The sequence below is a fragment of the Phaenicophaeus curvirostris genome, chromosome 2, assembly GCF_032191515.1.
Source record: "Phaenicophaeus curvirostris isolate KB17595 chromosome 2, BPBGC_Pcur_1.0, whole genome shotgun sequence".
Classification (NCBI taxonomy): Eukaryota; Metazoa; Chordata; class Aves; order Cuculiformes; family Cuculidae; genus Phaenicophaeus; species Phaenicophaeus curvirostris.
In genome coordinates this window covers 87,597,299-87,618,338 of record NC_091393.1, presented here as the reverse complement: position 1 = coordinate 87,618,338, position 21,040 = coordinate 87,597,299, and the positions used below count along the sequence as shown (strand labels likewise).

The 21,040-nt window shown below is 35.5% G+C and overlaps 1 protein-coding gene across 1 annotated transcript in view; it reads right to left on the bottom strand.

The window, feature by feature from the left end:
* Positions 1–342: 342 nt before the first annotated feature.
* Positions 343–21,040, bottom strand: part of LOC138718343 (usherin-like) — a 156,140-nt gene continuing 135,442 nt past the window's right edge. Inside the window, exons 22-29 of the mRNA XM_069852768.1 lie at positions 17,846–17,976; positions 11,676–11,802; positions 11,183–11,284; positions 9,485–9,673; positions 8,846–8,976; positions 3,202–3,475; positions 541–671; positions 343–423 (exon numbers count right to left, since the gene is read on the bottom strand). Of these exons, the coding sequence (XP_069708869.1) occupies positions 595–671; positions 3,202–3,475; positions 8,846–8,976; positions 9,485–9,673; positions 11,183–11,284; positions 11,676–11,802; positions 17,846–17,976 (1,031 nt within the window). The 3' untranslated portion in view covers positions 343–423; positions 541–594. The remainder of the gene's footprint in view (positions 424–540; positions 672–3,201; positions 3,476–8,845; positions 8,977–9,484; positions 9,674–11,182; positions 11,285–11,675; positions 11,803–17,845; positions 17,977–21,040) is intronic.

Below are 21,040 nucleotides of genomic sequence, written 5' to 3'. Positions count from 1 at the left end.
GTATCATGAGTTTAGATGTATATGTATGAATGTACCTAGATGCATGGCTGTTCTACTCAGTCAATGCAGATCAATCCTTTCACATTCTCTGCTCTCTCATAATTACATAATCTAATACATATTTGGAAAATGACCTTGAATTACATGTGGAAAATAAGTGCCTGAACATTATATAGCAAAAAAACAGTAATTGGTACCTACTCAAAGCATTGAACAATTTTACTTCTCCAGAAACACTATGCAACTTGCCCTACTCAAAAGTGTTGTCATGTTTTTTTCTCCAAACTGACATTAGATAACTAATGAGAAACGGTAATAACTAAGTCTTAAAATTATATTTACCTGGTTCTCTTGTACGAACACGGGTCCATACACTAGATACTGATCCTCCTTCATTTAAGGCAACAATCCTATAAAGGTATTCTTCAAAAATAATAGAGAAGGAAAAAAAAGAACAAAACACAACCACTGAACATGGTAATACATTAATACAGAAGAAAATTAAAATTTTGTATTTCTTTTAAGGAACTGATGTGTTACCTGTAAATGGTTGTAGACCACTCTCATAAACACTCAGCTCTTTTCCTCGGTGTACTAGGATGGAGTCATTTCCCCTGCAGTTAACAGCACTGTCAGTTGATAGGCATCCATCCAGATTGACTCTGACAGCGCTGCTGGACACAGATGCCAAGTTAACGACAGCACCTCGTGTAAATTTAACATCCTTCATGCAACCACCGAAACCTAGCAAACAGTAGGGGATTAGTATCACATAAGACTTCAATCATTAATTAAGAATCACTTTTGTCTCTTTAAATTCTATATTTTCAGCACTTAAGACTATAATGTGAATATGTTGACTTCCAACATGACATTCTGTACCCTCTTTCAAGACACTAAACTGGTAAAAATTCCCAGTATTCTATTGTTGAATTCCTGCCTTACTGAACTTTCATTGTTATCAGTTCCATCCCACAAGCAAATAGCTTTCTGTTTTCTGTCACTTCTTTTTAAAAATTAAAATCAATCTCTTGCATATTGGTGCTTTTTGCAGCTTTGTGAAGGCATAGTATTTATATCTTGTGTATTTTTATTGACTTTATTACTGTAAGATGGCAAATTACAGTAGTATTTGTACTTAGACACCTGATCTGGGACTCTTAACATCCATACATAGCTCATGCAAAAAGAAAGAGGCACTGAATGTGTAAAAGCATTTTGAATCATCCTCTAAAACGTCTTCTCTCTCCACAACACAAGGAATTTAGACAAACTACTGCTTAAAATGAATACATCCTAATTTAAGCTTAACTCCTACTCCACATAGGTCTGCTCAGTTTCTTGTGGGGTCTGCGGCAGAGGAAAGAATTAATCCCAGTTTGTGCGGGCATCTTTATCATTGGACAAAACGAACAGGTGTTTACTTTGCAGCTAGACGCATACTGTAGCCCCCATTTTAATATATTCTTTTTAGGACCTTTTTAGCTGCATTTGAACATTTCTGACTGACATCAGCCAAGAAAACTTGTTTACTCTCAGGTAGCTGCAGAATAAGCAATGAAAGTGTAATTTATCACAAACATTCCTCCCAGCTCCTTTGCATCTTGGCCTCTCAGAAGGGCATGTGATGGGTCATGCAAAGGCCCACAGTCTCTAGCAGAAATTTCTTAAAATAAAGTTGTAAATGACGTGGAGGTGGGACAGGAGGATGATATATATCTCTTATTTGCTGTGAGTAAAACAATATTCCTTTATTCAAAATTAACTACCAAGCAGTCATTGATTGAGAAAACCTTTTGTAAATATTTACTAAACTGGAAAGGTCTTTATACTCTATTATCATACCATTACATCATTATAATCCTAAATAAAAGTATGTTTCAAAACTGAAATGAATAATCTTGATTATTTAAATCAACATTTAGGAACACACGATAATGTTTTTATCTTCAGACTCTTTGAATACAAATTCGCTACCATGACCTTACTTTGCAGCATGCTGAGGAGGCTTGGTGAAAAAGTAATGTTTATTGATATGCCTCAACGTGTACTTCAGATATTCACTTCAGACATTATTTTGCCCTAGATTCTTTGTTCACTGATCTCTTTGCTGCAGGAGTTGCGAACGCATCCACTCGTGAGGCTATACCATCTGCTATGAGGCAACATTGACAGGGTATGTCTGTCTAGCTCTTTTGGGCCATAATATTATGCACAAAGAACCTGAAGGAAGATTATAATATACATGATTCCTACAGCTGGAAGAATACTTAAAACAATTTTTTGAGCTATCTGTGAATACTAGTGCACAGATATTGTGCAAACCTTTCTACAGCTGTGAAATCACAAGGCTTCAATGCAGCTCTGCAGAGCTTATTTGAATGTACACATTCAAAGCCGCTTACTAAAGACTAACTGACTGCTACTTATTTGCCCAAAGTATGTGAAAAATACACCATGACTTATGACTAGTTTCATAAGTAATGAATAAAACACAGCCAAACCGCAACAGAAACTTATTTACTACATTTCATACAGTGGATTGTTTTGTGGAGGCCATCAGCATCGTGCTGTAATTGATGCTTCTCTCTTTTCCTTAGAAATCTGACCTGTTCCAGAACAGAAAGATCACAGTGATGGCTAACGTCTCCCCTCCTCCTGCTAACATGGAAAACATCACAGTAACAGCCAAAATCCAAATTTGGGGGTTAATACTCAATTTTTTAGACCAGAATCAGTATCGTGTAAACAAGGACTAATAAACTCTCAATAATTTTTCTGTGTTGGACCATCCCACCTCATTACAGTGATTTAAGTTATGTATACTGCCTTCCGCTGGTTTTGTATTCCAGATCAACGAGTGACACAGCTGACCAAGTGAAACAAGTTTATCATAACTGTCTTTTTCTGATGAAGGTCTTTTGTTTGGATGTCTGACGTTACCATTTCCTACTCTCCAATTCCTCTCCTATGAGTTAAATCGCTTCAGATATTACTGGATTGGAAAAATTTTAATAGGATTAGAAAGGATCAGGACTGAGTTAAGCTAGATGGGTAGGTATAACTAGTAGTTAAAGCAACAAAGGGTGGGAGAAAAAAATCATGTTGTGTTCATGAATTTACCCTACCAGCAGCAGAATGTCTAACTTGTGCATGAGACCAGTGTTTGAAAAACATATGTTCTTCTTGGTGTCACCTTACCTTGTTCTAACCCCAGTTCTTTATAAAAATTCTGAATGTGAGGTGGGATTCCTCCTACATAGATGGCTGAGTTTACTTTCAGCTGCTGAACATGGGGTTCGAACGTCTGCTCTTTCAGTTCATTCATACTTGCTGAAATTACAGAGCCCTCCTTGTTCACAGTGACTTTGTTCCACTTTCCATCACAGTAAGACAGTCCTAACCAGAGATCCACTTGTGTAAAGGCAATGCCAGTTTTTAAATAGATGTTCAATATTCCACTTTTCAGTTCAATCTGTATATTTTAAAACAGAAAAAAAAGATTTTTAAAAAGATATCACACATACACCAACAACAGACAGTTGTTTTTAAGCAAATAATCAAGGGAGACAATGAACATTTTTGTCTTCAAGATAGGAGAGATTACAATAAAATTGTTTACACAAAACATGCTAAATACAGTTAATTCAGAATGTAGGAAAATATATTCTGATTTTTTGACAAATGATTTGGCACTAAAGCAAATAAGTAAAAAGAAAAGACAATGAACCAGGACTGTTTTGCTGGTTTTGAGAATGAAAAAACAGTATTTCATCTATCAATTCATTTTTTATAAGAATGTAATAAGATAATAAGGAAATGAAATGTCAGACATGATTAGGGTCTCTTTAATTGCCTGGTGAAATCAATTTCAATTTTTTTCCAGCATACATGGATACGATATTTCATCCTTATTCTTCTAAATCTCTTAAGAAAATAATTGTTTTTGTATATGCTTTTAGAAATTAATGTGTCAATTCTCTAATAGAAATAGAATTTACTTAAATTTTCATTGCAGAAGTTTCAAAATGCTTTATTGGAAGACACTTTATCCTAACTGAAGGGAACACAAGTGGGCCAAGACTGTAAATTGCCAGGTGTAGAGCACTAAACAGCTAGATGATGAACCTGAGGTTGAAAAATATGGATATGTTCACAAAAAGACATTTCTGTTTCCATGTCAAAATCTTATTAAGTTAAATAAAAACTATGCATTCAATATAAATGCCTGTCACCAGTATTGACAACCTGACATATTTAGATTACTCATAACACTAATATTACAGTATTTGCAATTGATTGTATTTCCTTAAGAGAGACCCCAGCTAAAGAAAGAACTCTGTACTTGAGATGTCATAGGCAATACAGGTCCTGCTTCAGAGTGCACACTCACTGCTTGCTCATGAGACTGAGGGATTTTTTTTGTTTCTTTGGGATCACAAATTTTCATATTTCCATGAGTTCATAGCCTTCTGCAGCTAAGGACTCTAAAATACAAGTGAAGAACAGATCAATGGCATCAATGCTGATGAGTATACTTTGGAAAAACAGTCCATTGGAGAAGTTTTCTTCACTATTTTTTTTCACTGATTACAATTAAAACAGCACAACGCTAGCGTGAAGGAAGTGTTTCAGCTGCATGACTGCAGCAGTACACCAGCAATTCTGCCAGACCTGGAAGCTGGAGAGAGGACATGGTGTTTGACATAGGGTCACTATTAAGCACATCTCTGTTCCAAGTTACTCATCGTGGCATAGTCTTAAAGCAGGCACAGAGTGATGATTGTGCATTTTGTGATGACCTGGACTGACATTTAGAACGCTCAAGTGCAGGTAGAGATAGAGAACCACTAGTGACTTTAAACTGTTCTGCATGATGAAGAGAAAAAAAGCAACATCTTGCATAGATCTAGCACTCACTTGGGTACGGAGCATAGGTTCAGAAGAACAAGAGATAAATTGTTTGCTCCAGATAAAATTCTGGGATCACTTTAAAAAATGCTTAATTGTTAATCTATCTTGAAAAATACATTATGGCATTAAACAAAAAATGCACAAAGACTGTCTTATTCTTCTGCCAGATGTGTTAGTTACCCTCTCTCAGCAGAACAAGACAATTTAACATCATTATAACAGCATTATATCATTGCCCTAAACTTGAGCAGGTTCAATTTAATAGTTAAAAGCATAATTGCTTTTTAGTATTTGAGAGAAAGTAAGCACCACTGCAAAATTTTATTAATACTGTTGTCTACACACGCAATTCTTATTTTGATATACCTGAGCATGCAAAGTTGAAATCAGGAAAGCCAAAGTTTAGCTTCTATCTGAGAAAGAACATGAGGGGCAAGAAGAGCTTCTGTAGGTATACGTGCAGGTGCAACAAGCAGCTGGTTACTTACTGGCATCTCTCTGAGACTGATACAGGGGCTGATACTGACAGAAATTTTACTAATGACCTGGGAAATTGGGCAGAATGTACTCGGCGAGTTTGCAGTTGATAGCAAAGGTGGCTGCCACTGATGTTCTAGACATAAAAAGCAGCTTTGAAGGAAAGGACTGAGGGTCAAGATGGATTACAAATTCAACACTGGTCTGCAAAGTACCCTTGAAATGACGAGGTCCAGCCATGTACTGGGCTGCATTAGAAATAAGGTTGATAGTGGGTCCAAGGAGACAATTCTTCCCCTCTATTCATCACATATAAGACCACATCTCATCTACTGTACCCAGTTGTGGATGCTCCACTATAAGTAAGGTATTGGCACATTTGTTCTGAATTCAGTGGGAGGACACCAAGTTGATCAGGGGTTGGAAAACCTGAAATATGAATTGAAGCTGAGAGAACAGGATTTGTTCAGTCTTAACACTAAACAGGAAGAGAACTTAACTGTTCAATGACCTTATGGGAGGATATAAAGAAAACAGACCCAGACTTTTCTCAGAGGTGCATATAGAAAGGATGAGAGGCAAAAGACAAATTGTAACAAAAGAAATCACCGTTAGATATCAGAAGTTATTTTCTTTTTCCTACAATGAAGATGGGTCAAAGATTGGAACAAGCTGCAGAACGTGTGAAGCTGTGGGCTGTCCAAGCATAGAGAAACACTCAAACAGAAAGCAAACTTAAGTTGGCTCTGCTTTTAGTGAAGATTGGGAACAAATTAATTCAAAAGGTCTCTTCAACCTAAATAAGATTGTGTTTCTCTCTCCACAGGCAACAGTCCCTACATCAATCTGCTTATAAACATACGATTTTGAAGATGAAAGACAGATCTAGCTGTAGCTCTGAGAAATAGAAATCAGATAGAACAGGGACTGCATTGGAGCCTGAATGAGACTTTCATAAACCTGCCATCCAAAATGGTCTCAACCAATGTAAGAGTTACAGGACAATTATGGCTTCATCTCCCCTGAACTGGGAAGTCATATGGAGATTCAGGGATATCAGCAGAGATGAGCAAGAGACTTCAAAGAACTAGGCAATGACAGTCAGTTTGTGAGAACTTAGAATGAAAAAGTATGTGATACTGAGGTTGATGTTTCCAGTAACTAATCTTTCCAGTTCAAAATCAATAAGGTTAAAGATATTTTCTGTATTGGTGCCAGCCCTGTTAAGCCTTGCCTGTCAGAGGGCAGAGGCTCAAACACAGACAGCTGAAATAACCTCCTCAGAACTGGTTGGTCATTAACAGAAAGGGAATAGGAATCTCTTCCTCACAATCAACAGAGAGATATCCCTGGTGATCTATAAAAGCATCACATTCACGTGTCCCATATGAGTACCAGCCATTTCTCTGAAAATGAAAAGATTCGTATTTTGCATCCACAAAATACTTATTTCATACCCCTCCTTAGCTCCATCACAGGTAACATTTTCATCTTGGACACTGTTTATTTTACTTTGTGGAGATAGTTAAGTACAATTCTTTTGAAATGTTCCTACAAGACTTCTTTCTTAATTTGTCACTTTGCAAAAGCAAATCAGCTTTTGAATTCAACATCAGCTTCATCAGCTACAATGTCTTAGGAGCTGGTGACACTGTTGTGCTTAAGATTGGCAGTTCTTAGGCTTTTGCTGCTGTTGAAGTTGTGAGCATCAAAATCCGTGACGCAAACTCTACCAGCAGTCACAGGTGCACTCTTTCAATCGCAAACTCACGAGGAAACATATGCCAGAGCAAGAGCTAATGATTTGTACTAGTCTTTCTGGTCATAGTTAGTTCATAATTACTGTGACTGGATCCAAAGAGAATCAGATTGACCTCTCTAGTTTGAGTTAATTCTCAGGGCATGGAAGTAATGGAAGAAGTGACCTTTACGCAGAGCACCTTTCCAGGACATAATTTTGTCTTGGGCAGAAGACAAGACAGGGTCTTTGGCCATTTGGTAGCAGGCCAGCCATGTGTCTAGTTCAGTCATCCCAAAACCACAAAGCTAATAAGAGAGCTGTGACCTATGCAAAGAGAAGGGTCAGGGAATACCATCTTACATTGGCACTCAGGATAAGTGGTATAGCTTCTAATTTGTTTTGCAGTGCAAGCGTCTCCTGACCAAAGCTCCTAACAAAGACATCATAGCTCATGCGCAACATGCTACACACCTCATTTTCACTTTCTATTAACCTTTTTTGTGAGCTCAAGTATACGGAAAAACCTTCTGTCATCATTATGTATGTGCAGAACACAAAGTTGCAAAGGTTGGAAAAGCATGCGTATGCTCATCCTCTCTAACATTCCTTATCTTAAGGCTATGAAGATGTTGAGGTCAGGAGTAAAGTGAGATAAAAATATCTTATCACAGTTTTCAGTGCTAGAAATAATATAAATATAAAACTGCCAAAAATCTGGAAGTATGAGTACTATGTCTGTGCTTCTGACTGCACTTTCAATTAAGTCAAGTCCCTTTCTTCCTATATAGTCAGAAAGTATTTTCTTGTATTTCTGTTAATTTTTCATGGAGCAATAGAAAGGAAACAAGGACCACATATCCCAAGAACCTCCAGAAGAACCCAAACCCCATGTTTGTCCCCATGAACACTGTTCAAATAAACAGTGCCTCTGCACAGTGAATTACACACATGCAAGTCTTTTCAGGGTGGGACAGTACTGTATGTATAGCATCCTATGCTATTAGCTCATGATCTTGGTCATTACTTGAGGGCCAAACTGAAGTAATAGCATGTAACTAGCAAGACTTGGTATTGGAACTCCTTATAATTTTTGAACTAAGGCTGTTTGAAAAACAGTATTTCACAAATTTGCCAGATACAGTATTTGTGTAGCTCCCTCTACAGTGTTGGGAAAACAGTGATAGGGATGAGATGGGATTCAGCTGGACTGCTAATTTTTGTCTGTACGACAATCCTTATGTTTCAAATCAAAATGAAGAAATCATATTAATTATAAAAAACACATAAACCTTATAGAGGAAGCTTTATTAGGATACAGGACAATTTGTCATTACCATTTTGATTTATAATTAAAATTATTTTGTTCTAGTCTGAGAAAAGAGAAATAGAGTAACTTTATACTTACCAAGGAATGAGCCAAAAGTTTTTTAGTACGTCTTTTATTCGCTTTCCTAATAACTTCTAATTCAGCAAAAAGAGTAATTCTGCTTTTCATATATTGATATCTTTAGTGTCCATGATATAAATAACACAGGTAACATATCTTGAGAATTTTTGGGGGTCTTTTTGTTTGCCATATTCTTTGCTGTGCATAGCATTTCAAAATAAGTAAACTACAAAAATAACTTACAGTTTGAAATTTGATGGATATATCTTAGTAGATAAAAATCACAGGTTACATCTGAAATTAGTTATTTGTATTTCTGAACTTACTGCAAGATAATCTGGGCCATCTTTATTGTAAACAAACAAAAGTAATCCATTCAGTTGATCTGTTCTAAATTTGAATGAGATCTCAAATTCTAGTCCACCACTGAAAACTCCTGAATGCAGTTCCAGAAATCCTTGAAAGAAAGTGAATACATGCACAGGTTAATCAGACACATAAAAAGATTAAAAAAACCGAAAAGCAAAATCTAGGTGCTATTTTTACGTTGTTACGAAGAACTTGGAGGTTTTAAGACTAAACTTTACAAGTGTATCAATCAGCTTTGTAATGGGCAGTTAACCATAACATATTGCAAAAAAACAAAGTGGAGCAATGTCCTGAATTTTGCTACCTGACATATTTTTATATGTTATAGGCAACTGTGTCTCTTCAAAAGTGAAACTTCACCTTTTATATGCATATCAAACCTCCACAGAGTTACAGCAGCACTGCCTCTCTGTAAATGCAATTCCTCTGCCATGCGACACTCTTCCCTAAACCCAGAAACCAAAATTTAAACCATTTAAAAATATTCCTTTATAAGTAAAACTGCTTAGAAAAATAGATCACTGCAGTACTTTTGATATGATCACCTTATATATCTCAAGACCATGCTGGCCTAGTGCAATAGTAAAGCAAATTACCTTTGCCAAGAAAATGTGCTCCTTCAGAGAGGTCAATGGGGCATCCTTCCCAAATACGATAGACATTGCTTTGCTCTTCAGCATCCTGCCAGTTCAAAGATTCCCAGTTTTCATAGGGAGTATGTAATTTTTTCAAAAATATGTCACTGAGACAGCCCACAAATCCTTTCTGGACTAACTTCTTCATCCCTGCAAAAAAGGGAAAATATTTCTAAGCCAATCACCTCCAGCCAAACACAAGGATTAATTTATAAGTTTTTTACAGGCTCACCCTATCATATATATGTCTGTATATGAAGTTATGAACAGCCATCAATCACTTCATAAAGCTGGTCTCCAAGCAAAATCCAGATTTCTGAATAAGTCCAGTCCCTAAAGAGGGTAGCTACTGCTGTGTAGCTGGAAAATACTACACTTTTTGATATTTGCATACAGGTACTTTCAAATCAACACTGTAAATCTACTTAATGAAGTTTCCAAAGAAAGTTTTCATGTTTACTCTATTTAAACAGAAAAATAATTGTGATGAAAGGCATGCATCTGCTTAATAGGAAGAAATAGCATTGCAAAAGCTAAGGCAGATAAATACATGTTTAGAAATTTCATCAGGGAGTTTTTCTTCCCTTGTTTAGATTAAAAAAACCCAGTAATTCATGGCTGCTATCTTTTTTTATTTACTGGGGACAAAAATATAAAGCAGGTTTTATAAATGGTGTTCACTTGAAAGGCATTTATATTCAATCTCATTTTGATTATTTAGCTAAGGTTTTTGAGGGAGGCATCCTGGATTACTTTATGAATCAGTTCTAGAACACATGCACGTATTTCTGGTTTAAGTAAAGTGAAATAAAGAAGGAAAAGAGGAAGTTGTACTCTAGTATATCTCACCTCAAGTCATCAACTAGGTTTAACATCATTATTAGTGGTTGGAATACAAACTTAACAAATAATTTGGCCTCCAGGTTAATATGAAAAAAACAAAAAACATGGATATAAATCCAATAAGAGCAGTTGATTGTATACCACTTCTGCATGCAGTCATCTCTGTATTATCTGCTGGTAGAATATACTCTCTCTCTATATATATATATATATGTATGCATATATACACACCAGGCTTACATGAAAACATATGTTTACTTATTCTTCTGGAAGCCAGCTATGATCCAGCTCCACATAAATACAGCTATAAAATACAGATATATTCATAAACCACTGAATTCAATGCAACAATCCCTGAAGGTTCCAAATTTGCACCAAAAAAGGGCAGCATGTTGTATCTCTGCAACGAGGTGGGATGCATAGCCCTGTGCTTAGGCTAATAAAAACAATTTGTATGTGTATTTTGGAAAAGAAATTGGGAATCTAGAATGTAAAACGTACCCAAAAGTTTCACATGCATACCAGTTCTGTGCATAAAATTCATTAAAACGTACGCAGACCTCACACACTGTTTTACTACTCATGAAATCAGCTATATAGATATTTGAATCTATTCCAGAAGATAAAATTCAAGAAACTGTAGAGACTAATTTTTATTAAAATAATTATATACATAATTATGCAAATTAAGGATTGTCCTCATGTTTCTGACACAATGTCAATGCAGCCTACAGTACTAAAAAAGTACTAAAAGTACTAAAAATCCGTGCCACTGTATAGGAGTCATTATATTATATATACCAGAATCATACTCACCTACATCCTTTCTTACAATCGTATAACCCTGTGGAAGTCCTCCAACAAAAACTCCCGTATTCTCTCCAATAATGGTACTGCCACTAGTGGCTAAGGAGGAACCTGAACAAAACAGGTCATTATTCTTGTATTTGATGCTTTCAACAGATTTTTCAATTCAATAACAGAGTATTGATATTTGACAAAAGAGGCTGATGTAACACAATATCCTTATACTTGCTCATATATTACATTTCTATTCTACCAAAGAATATTAACACAATTATAGAGTCGCAAACACAAAAAGTTGAATGCCTCATACTTAGTATTACATTACCAAAGATTCAAAGTGAACAGACACCTCAGAGGCATGGACAAAACAGTAGTGATTATGTCAGAAAACTGAATCAATTTTTTGCTGTATGGATGAAGACAGGCAGTGGAAAAGTAAGCCAGTGAGCAACACACTGAGTAATATCAAAATAACAAAGCAAAATGGAAGTAGATTGATTACCTGTGTACTGCCCATCCACTGTGATGTTTCCCAGTGCTTGAATTCTCGTAGCAATTATTTGGTGCCAACTGTTATCATTGTACTCTTTTCCGCCATCATTAGTTGGAGTAACTGCTACTGCAGATCCCTTTTTATTAACAGAAGAATCTAATTTAGAATATTATGAAGGTAAGATTTAGAATTATACCTTACTCTTTATATCGCTCTCTGGTATATAACTTCTAAAAATAAAGACAGAAGTCCTCTGTTTAACTTCTTTCAGAATACTGAATGATGTTTAGGACTGATTTCCCCACTAAATTAACCTTCTCAAATAATAAATGAGGGATCAAGGATCCAGCAGTTCAGTTTCTATTAAAAATAGAAAACCCTGTGCAGGATGAAGCACAAATTACTGAGGGTCATATCACTAAGATTTTTTTTATTTTTATTTCTTTTTTTAATGAACTCCATTTAACCACTTCACAGATTGCTGTGGTTGTGAAGTTTGATGCCCATGATAGAATGTGCCATCCATAGAAAGCAACTGCATTAACAGGACTGTTGACTGCAAAGCCTGTCTATACAAAGGCACCCCCAAAAAAAAGATGTATTTGTAGGACTGTATGAAGATGCATGTTCTGTATCTGTTAACCTTTTATCAAAAGGACAAATTTTTAGGTGAAAGAAGGAAAAGATCAAACCAAGAGAATCTGCATGGGGGGAAGAGGAGTCGGGAAAAGGGAAAAAGAGGGTATTTATTAAGGATGTTTCTACTGTACTAGGGATGCTTGTGAAAATGTTTCTAAATTTAACTAGAACTTTTACCTGGTCTTGTTAAAATAAAAAATATAATGGTATAATGATATGAGGGGGTGAATTTAGAGAGATGCATGACATAATGCAGAGAAATCTTTTCTGAATTGCTGACTAAGAGGAGTATAACAGACGCTGTTGCCAAATTAAATCTCAAGACTGTAAACAACTGAATACCCCATAAATTCATGTAACAATGCAATAAAAATAAAATTAATGTATTTCAAGAATTTTCCTGAGATCTATATTCAAATAGTCTTCTAACTTCCCAGTAATTCCCATAACTTCCTTCAGAAACTAATATTGTACTTCAGCCACCTGGGAACTCAAAGTTACCCTATTGAATTCACAAAATAGAATTGTCCTATGTAGCAGGCAACTACTGAATGAAAAAACATTGATTTCCATAAGCACTACTAATATCATTAGTAGTGAATCATTAAAGAATTGCAACTATCATTAAAGAATTGCAACCTCTGCAGCTACTTTATGGCTTAAGACAGGCTTCAAAAATCAATTTAAAAAAAAAAAAAAGTGAAAGAAAAATAAAAAGTTCCTTATAATTTGAGTGTCTAGGTCATTACTTTGCAGTAGCAAACTTTACAGTTCTGATTTATTTCTAGTACCCTTTCTGCCTCCAGGACCTTAAAGTTATGCATATGAAGAAAACCTGTTGATAAAAACAACCATCTATTGTGATTAACACTGAAAAGGTCTTGTTAAAATCTATTATTCTGCCTTTAGTGATGTGCATCTATTAGAAGTTGCTTCTCAGCATATAGATTTATAAGTATGCAATACTTTTGACAATACAGTTTGACTTTAGGTCTCTCAATGTTTATCCTATGTCTGAAAATATACAGGATGTGTACATATGTACGCAATTACAGAAAAAATATTTTCCCATGAATATTTACAGCATGTTTCCCTCTCCATTCAGCCAAAAACTTGGTACTGAGGCAGATCACACAGCAGTCCTCTGCCCGATGATAACAATACAGAGCTATATATCCTTACATACTAATCTGCACTTTTTCATATACTATTTTTTATTGTCTTCTCTCCTATTTCAACATTTTAATATTTTACAAACATGCATTTCATTATCGTAGTTTAATAATTAAAACCAGAACTGGTGTCATGCCCAATTAATGTGCCCTGGTAGCATGCCCATTAGTTTTTCCATTAGTGAATTCAACAATACTAATGGGATTACTAGCATGGGATGCTAATTGGGCGTGACATAAGAAACTGGCTTACTTCTTAGCATACCCTTGCTAATGATGAAATTAATGAGCATTTTATTAAATGCTGTCTCATCAAAGTGTACTTAGTTAGCGTTAAAATTGTTACAAACGATGCAGCATTCTAAAGATCAGGTGCTTGAATAAGTGGTTCTTCATATTATGTTTGGCAACAGTCTAGAGCATTAAACAGTTTTATACATGAGAAACCACATTTAGTTGTAACCAATTCAATCTGGGACCACACAACCATATGTGCTAACCTGTTCTTAATTTCAGAGAAGAAAAGAAAAAAAAGAGACTATGTTCATTGGAGGCCTTTTTATAACATTTTATCCAGAACTACTTAAGTGACCCTGTGACCACATTCAAATATCCTGAGTGAAATGGCTTCAGACAATTTCAGAAATCAGACATAGGGAACTAAATCTGGACTATTTTGCTAAGCCATAGAGTAAGTCTTAATTTTCCATAGGTCTCAGTAATAATTAAGCAAACATGAATCTCCATGGAAATTCATGCTGATGATTACACTTATGAAAACATGTGGAAACATCACAAACGTGGATCTTCAAGTATACTATTTAGCTGCTGGAGTCTGAACGTAACCACACTTCTCCCAGACAAGTTCTTTCAATGCCCAAGCTCCTATGACTGAGAAGGTGAAGTACCGAAGTTTTGCCAATGCCAGATAGAAAGGTATAGTTGGGATTTATAGCTAGGTATTCTTCATCTTTCTTTTTTAGGGAGTAACAGCTCACCCTCAGACTGCTTCAGCCTCTGCACAAACCACAGGCAACAAGAAAAGTATCACGTGCCCCTCCTTTTTTCTGTGAAGTTTAGTGAATGAATCACCTACTAAAATGGAAGAGCAGGATACAATTCATAGGATCATGGAATGGTTTGAGTTGGAAGGGGCCTTAAAGATCATCTAATTCCAATCCCCCTGCTATGGGCAAGGACACCCCCTACTAGATCAGGCTGCTCAAGGCCCCATCCAACCCGGCCTTGAACATCTCCAGGGAGGGGGCTTCCACAACTTCCCTGGGTAACCAGTTCAATTGCCTCACCACACTCACTGTAAAAAATTTCCTCCTAAAGTCTTGCCTAGATTTTCCCCCTCTCCAATTTATAATCATTCCCTCTAGTTGTATCAATGCATACCTTTGTGTTCCCTCCATATTCTAAGAAGCATCCCAATACTCTATTCTCAGAAGTATGTCCTAATCCCTAAAGAAAACAGTGCTCCAGATTGGCCTTAAATTTCCACTGTTAGTGATTTCACTTGGTATAAAATATTTGCTGCTTTCCCAGGAAAAAGATAGAACAAAATACTTGCAGCTGATGAAAGATAACTATAAAATTAGCTAGAGTTGATTTATGTTGTTCAGGGGTGGATTTAAAGGCATTGTGATGAGAAGAAACTCCATGGACAGCTGAAGGCTTGCAGACACAGTGAGTTTGGAGGAAAGTCTATGAAAAAATTTATTTAGGCAGACAGACAGAGGAAGACACCTGTTAATGAAAAATCTCATGCTTCCTGGACCATGAGTAGAAACTTGCAAAGAATCACAGGAAAACAAACAGGAAGGAAAAATCAGCAGCTAGATAACACCAAAAAAGAAACAAAAGAAATCGTCAGACAACAGCTAGATGAATGGTGGTATACATAAAATTGAGAGAATTATGAATGGACAGGAAGAAAGGATTTGAGATTAACATTAAGGGAAGGAAGAAGTTAGGCTACTGAAGACCCCCTGCTGAGAAGGCTCGGCAGGGCTATACCCAGAGCAGACACAAACAAAGAAAGAAAAACACACTGCTGATCATGAGCAAAGATACATACAAGAATCCTGAAAGGCACTAAGGGTACAAATAATTAACTGGCGACAGGACACAGCTGGAAGGGATCACAGATTTTTACACCAAGCTGCTCTACATAAAAGCAGTGGGGTCACAATTGTCATCAAAAAGAATTCAAAGAGGCAGGGCCATAAATGCTTATCATATGTGCTATGACCATAATTGAAGAAAACAATGCATATAACCTGGTTAAGAAACCGCATGATGTCAATAAGAAGTAATCAAAGCATTTGCACACTAATGCAAACTGTGATGCGCAAATGAAGGATTTAGAATTGCTGCTCCAGAACATGATGCCTGATATTATCGGACAGGAATAGTAAATGATGGCAAAAAGAAGAAAGAAACAAACTATATAGAAAACAGAGTAACAAAGGCAATGACAGTAAAGAGAACATCACATTAAGGATACAGAAGACTGAAAAGTTTTAATAAGTGAATTTTCACAGGTAGAAGTTTTAGAAAAAATATACCAGAAGAATTATATTGATGTAAACCACAGTGCTCTACTTCTGAATCCGCAAAGGCACAGGAATCTCCTTCATGTTATTAATTAGAAATTAGAAAGCATTATCTTTCAAGATGTATCTGTAATAAATCAAATCTACACTATACCTTGAATGAAAGATATTTTTTTTCTACAAACACTCATTGAACTACCCATTTATAGACTATAGGCTAATTTAGACTTCATAAGAGGAGGGAAATGATGGCTGTAAAAATCAGCATGGGACAGAGTTGTCCCAAGCTGATTCAAATGAAACACAAAGATAAACAAAGATATATTCATCAACAAGTAATTTGTTACAAGAAAAGCCCCAAACCAGCCATACTCCCACACATCCCTGTTCCTTTCTATCCCCCAAACACTGTGAATCTAAACAAATGCAACATCTTCTAGGTCCAACCTAGCTGACATAAAGATACTTCAGAAGGAGCAAATCAGCAAGGAGATCTAGGAATACTACTTGAAATACTAAAATTCTAGTTGAAAGATACATGCTCCAAGTAAAACCAACAACAAACACAAAATTCCTTTTCAATTAAGTGAAAGTATAAGTGTAAACTAGTAGCTATAAAAATATTGATGAAGGGAACATTAACAACAATCTTACGCCTGGTCCCAAAATTGAAGTAGACACTGATCCATTTTGCAAGGAAAAGATGATAATGTCCACAGACAAATGCAGTGGAAATAATAGAAAACTGTATCTTTGGTACAGAAGTAGAGTTACTGTTTTCTGTCATGGGGATCACATGCACACTAGGCTCTGTGCATCACCATTCTTCCCTACAGATTGTCTTGAGCTGAGGAGCTTCACTGCTGTACACCAACTTTGCATGGTCATGGAGCATCAGTGCCTGGACCACGGCAGAGTTCAGGAAGCAAAGTTTAACAGTGGATTGTCAAATCTCTAAATCCCCACCATTTTATACCATGAAGCACTCCTGTTCAAGCCCCTGGAGCAGTAGATGCAGTGCCAATCACATAATTAGACTCTGAGGCACCACGGGGCTGATACAGCGATTAGACCTTCCAACAATAGAGGCAGCAGCAACCTTACAAAAAGGATGCACATACATGGATGCATTTGATACCACATTCTGTCAATATAGTTAAAAAAACCCAATAATTACTTGCAGTTTCTTGCACATGCATGAAATATGACTATGTATGTAATGTTTTTTTATTCCATGAGGAGATCCAACTTTGGGATGCATAGAAAACAGAAGATTCCCAAACAGAAATGCAAGGAATGTGGCCTTATTTTTAATTTTGTGGAATTTACTTGATAATATTTTCCTTATTATTTATGTCTTTGATATGGTCACTACTACTAGAAGTAAAAGATTACTTCCATCATATTAATGGCATTGTGCTAATTTCAGTAAGAAAAGAAAGTCTCAAGATGGGAGGCTTAAAAGTAATTGACTAAAAAAAGTATGACCTACATTCACTAATTCAAAAACTAGTCTGCCCATCTTTGAAATCTTGGTACTTTAAGCTGTAGTGGTGTGGTACTGACAAAAAAACCCAACCCACAAAAACGCAAAATTAAAGCCATGCATTGCAGCAAACATAACAAAAAATAAGCAAAGCTTTGGTGTCTCAATGTTTCCCCAAAATGCCCAGTTACTGAAGGGTTCTGAAGAGCCAGTCAATTTGTAGTAGTAGTAATACTAATGATAATAAATGGATAAGTATGTAAAGAAGTACTGAAAAAAATAACATAAGCTAGTTTTATAAAATCCTGTCTTTTGTTGTACCTGTGGATCAAAAAGAAAGTAAGGACGCCCACTCCTCAGTTGAAGTGCAATGTACTCCTCTTGATTCCCAGGTGATGCAGAGAAAAAAATCAAACCATCAGGTTCCTGGGTTCTAAATTTCACTTTAATACCTGGTTAGAAAAAGTAAGCAGATAGTTAATGCCGGAAATTATTCTTATGTATTCTAACAGTGTTAAACAAGACTTTTTTTAAAAAACAGTAGTAAAATGGCAAATGAAATCCTAAAAAACCACCTAAAACCCCAGAAGAAATTTTACTAATCCAAACTGCACCAGCCTCTGAGTGAAATGTCTGATTTCAGAACCCTTACTCATCCATAAAAAAAAGATATGCCATTGTGACTTGTGCTGTTCAGTAACATCTTTTTTTGAAAAAAAAAAAAGTAATTCAAATATTAGAGTACTGTTCTAATTGTTGTGTATTTTACATGTGGATCTGCACCTGCTCCTTAATATTTCTATTTGTAAAGTAGGAATGAGGTTCCTGCATGGAAGGATTTCTATGAAGAAGAGTGGGGGGCTGGTTCGAGAAGATATATGGACATACACATACACACCCATATTTATATGTATATTTATATATATTCTTCCATAAATACTAAGTGCGCAAAGTGCACTTTCATATATCTAAGTGCACAAAGAACATATGAAAAATAACAAGTTTTAACAAAAATTGGGCATATCCCAAGGAATAATTGATGAAATAAATTTAATTAAGAACATTCCAGATCATTATCAATAGCCCTTTATTTGGCTTCTCATAAAGTATTGTCTCAGCATATGAAATGTCATTCAAATGACATACAAGAAAAAAATCCTTAGGTGTTCTACATTACTTTTTACCACAAATAAAACATCAAAACAACAAGCTAATTAAACAGCTTCTGGAATATTGTTGTTCATGGCATAACTTACTCAGTAACTATCTAAGGACACATTAATGAAAAAAATCTTACATTATGTACCCAGTTTTGAGAGTATAATTATGCATAAACAAGTTTTGGAAAAAAACACCAATCTTTTATGACTATAATGCCTTTCTTTAAAGCTATCTTCTAGAACATCATCTTACAGAAACAAATAAGAAAATTAAAAAAACTTATGTCAAACTTTTCTAATGTGCAAATCCAGGTACTGCAGACTGAGTTTGTGATGAAGCCATGCCTTTACTGTAATCATTTTTTGCAAAGGGAATTGAAAAGGCAGCAGTAGCAACATCTACCTATGTCATACATTTCATGACATTTCTGCATAAAATGCTTTTTACAGAACAGAATGATTTATAGGGTTTTGCCCAATTCCATCAAACTACTCAGTCTTTTCACACATATTTTTCACTATCTTACGTCAGGCAGAAAACAATAAGTGACAAAAGTTATTCTTATAGACTGCATCCATATTTTAAAAAATTAAAGAATTGTAATTTTGATGCACAATTGTGCATACTCATAAGAAATATCCTTTGACCCTGCTTCTTAATCACATAAATGTTTTCATGCAAACTGTGCGATGCACTCACAGATAAGAAACATATCTCCAGGCAATGAAAATCAGTCACACTATTAAGATACATGCAAGAAAAAGTTGTACATAAGCAAGACCAACAAGCAGAAATCTCAATAAATAGCGTCCATACACTTAAGGAAAAACACAGCTTTGCCTGGCTCAGAAATGACTACTATTGCTGTACTTTGAGTTTCCAGGTATTTCTAGCTGCAGTATGTGCTGGAAAAGGAAAGACTGATTGGCCTCCAGTCCCAGCACTGGAGAGCACATATAATTTTAAAAACTGCCAGTATTTTTATCAAGTTGCCAAGACATTTCTGAAGACCAGAGGATCCTTTCTTACACCTAACTCAGAAGGACAAATACAAGCAGAAGAACTGAGTTTCTGCAAAAAACACCGTAATTTTATAACATCATGTTAGAAAATGTAAATTAAATGGTTCATCATTGCAGTAATGCAAAATTTTGCAGTATTTATACAATGAGCTTTCTTTTTTTGGAGGTTTACAAACCTTAATTCCTGCCTGTAGAGCTGCCATAGCTTCATATAAAACGTTGATGAGTCAGGAACATTTTCAGTCACAGCCCATATAGCAAATTCTTCTAAATTCATTTGTCACGTCCTGCATAATTCAGAAAAAGACCCTTGCCCCTTTAAGTTCAGGTAACCCTGGAGTTTCTCATGAGATAAGAAAGTCTGTATAATCAAGCTCTAAATAAGTACTTTCACACCTCAATATTAACATTTTCTTGTATTTCTAGATGTGAGTACAAAGGAGATACCAAATACTAAGCAAACTTCTGTCCCACAGATAATATTTCCACTGGAAGATAAAAACTCATAAAATTAATATTTTTCATGTGAACATACTAATTAAAAAAAAAAACGAACCTGAAAAGATTTCTCAAGGCCAGGTTCAATGTCATGGTCAAAACAAAACTTAGCCAGAAATCCTATTCAGACATTTAAAAGTTAAGTGTTTTTGATTTTTCTGCTTGATCAACACTGATCACTTCTTAACCTGAGCATAGAAAACTTTCTTTTGAAAATCTGAAGTTTTGCATAACTTGAAAACTACATTACATCACCAGAAGAACTTTCCATTATTTCTGGAGAAAGACTTTGCAAGAAAGTTTGTAAAAGACCTATGTTAACTATTTCAGTATGTATGTCTAAAGCCTTAACTTCAATGTTAACTAGAACAGATAAAGAGAATAAAGTAAAACAAAATCGTGACATTAGTACTGTCACATGCAGGAACTGTATCTAAGCCATAATACTGAGGCCACTACATCTTGGATGGGAAACATAACCATCTGCGCAGCATAGTGTGAATGTACTTTCAATCAACTGAATCTTGAATTGCAATTGAAGAATTCACCTAAAGGTCCGGTTATGTGAAAAAAATGATAGATCCACAAGGAGTTGTTATCATTTCTGAGGTAAAAAACAACAGGAAATTCTACTTCAAATTAAACATTAATGTATGTCATTAGAATAAAATCTTTAATTCCATTTCAAATTACAGCTGCAATTCAAGAAGATGTCAGAATTCCTTTAATTATAAATAAATTTCTTCTATTTCAGTAATTGAATTTCTTTAATTACAATAGCATTGTACAAAATGTAATAAGAGTGTTGTATACAGTGAATGTACAAGAAAAAATC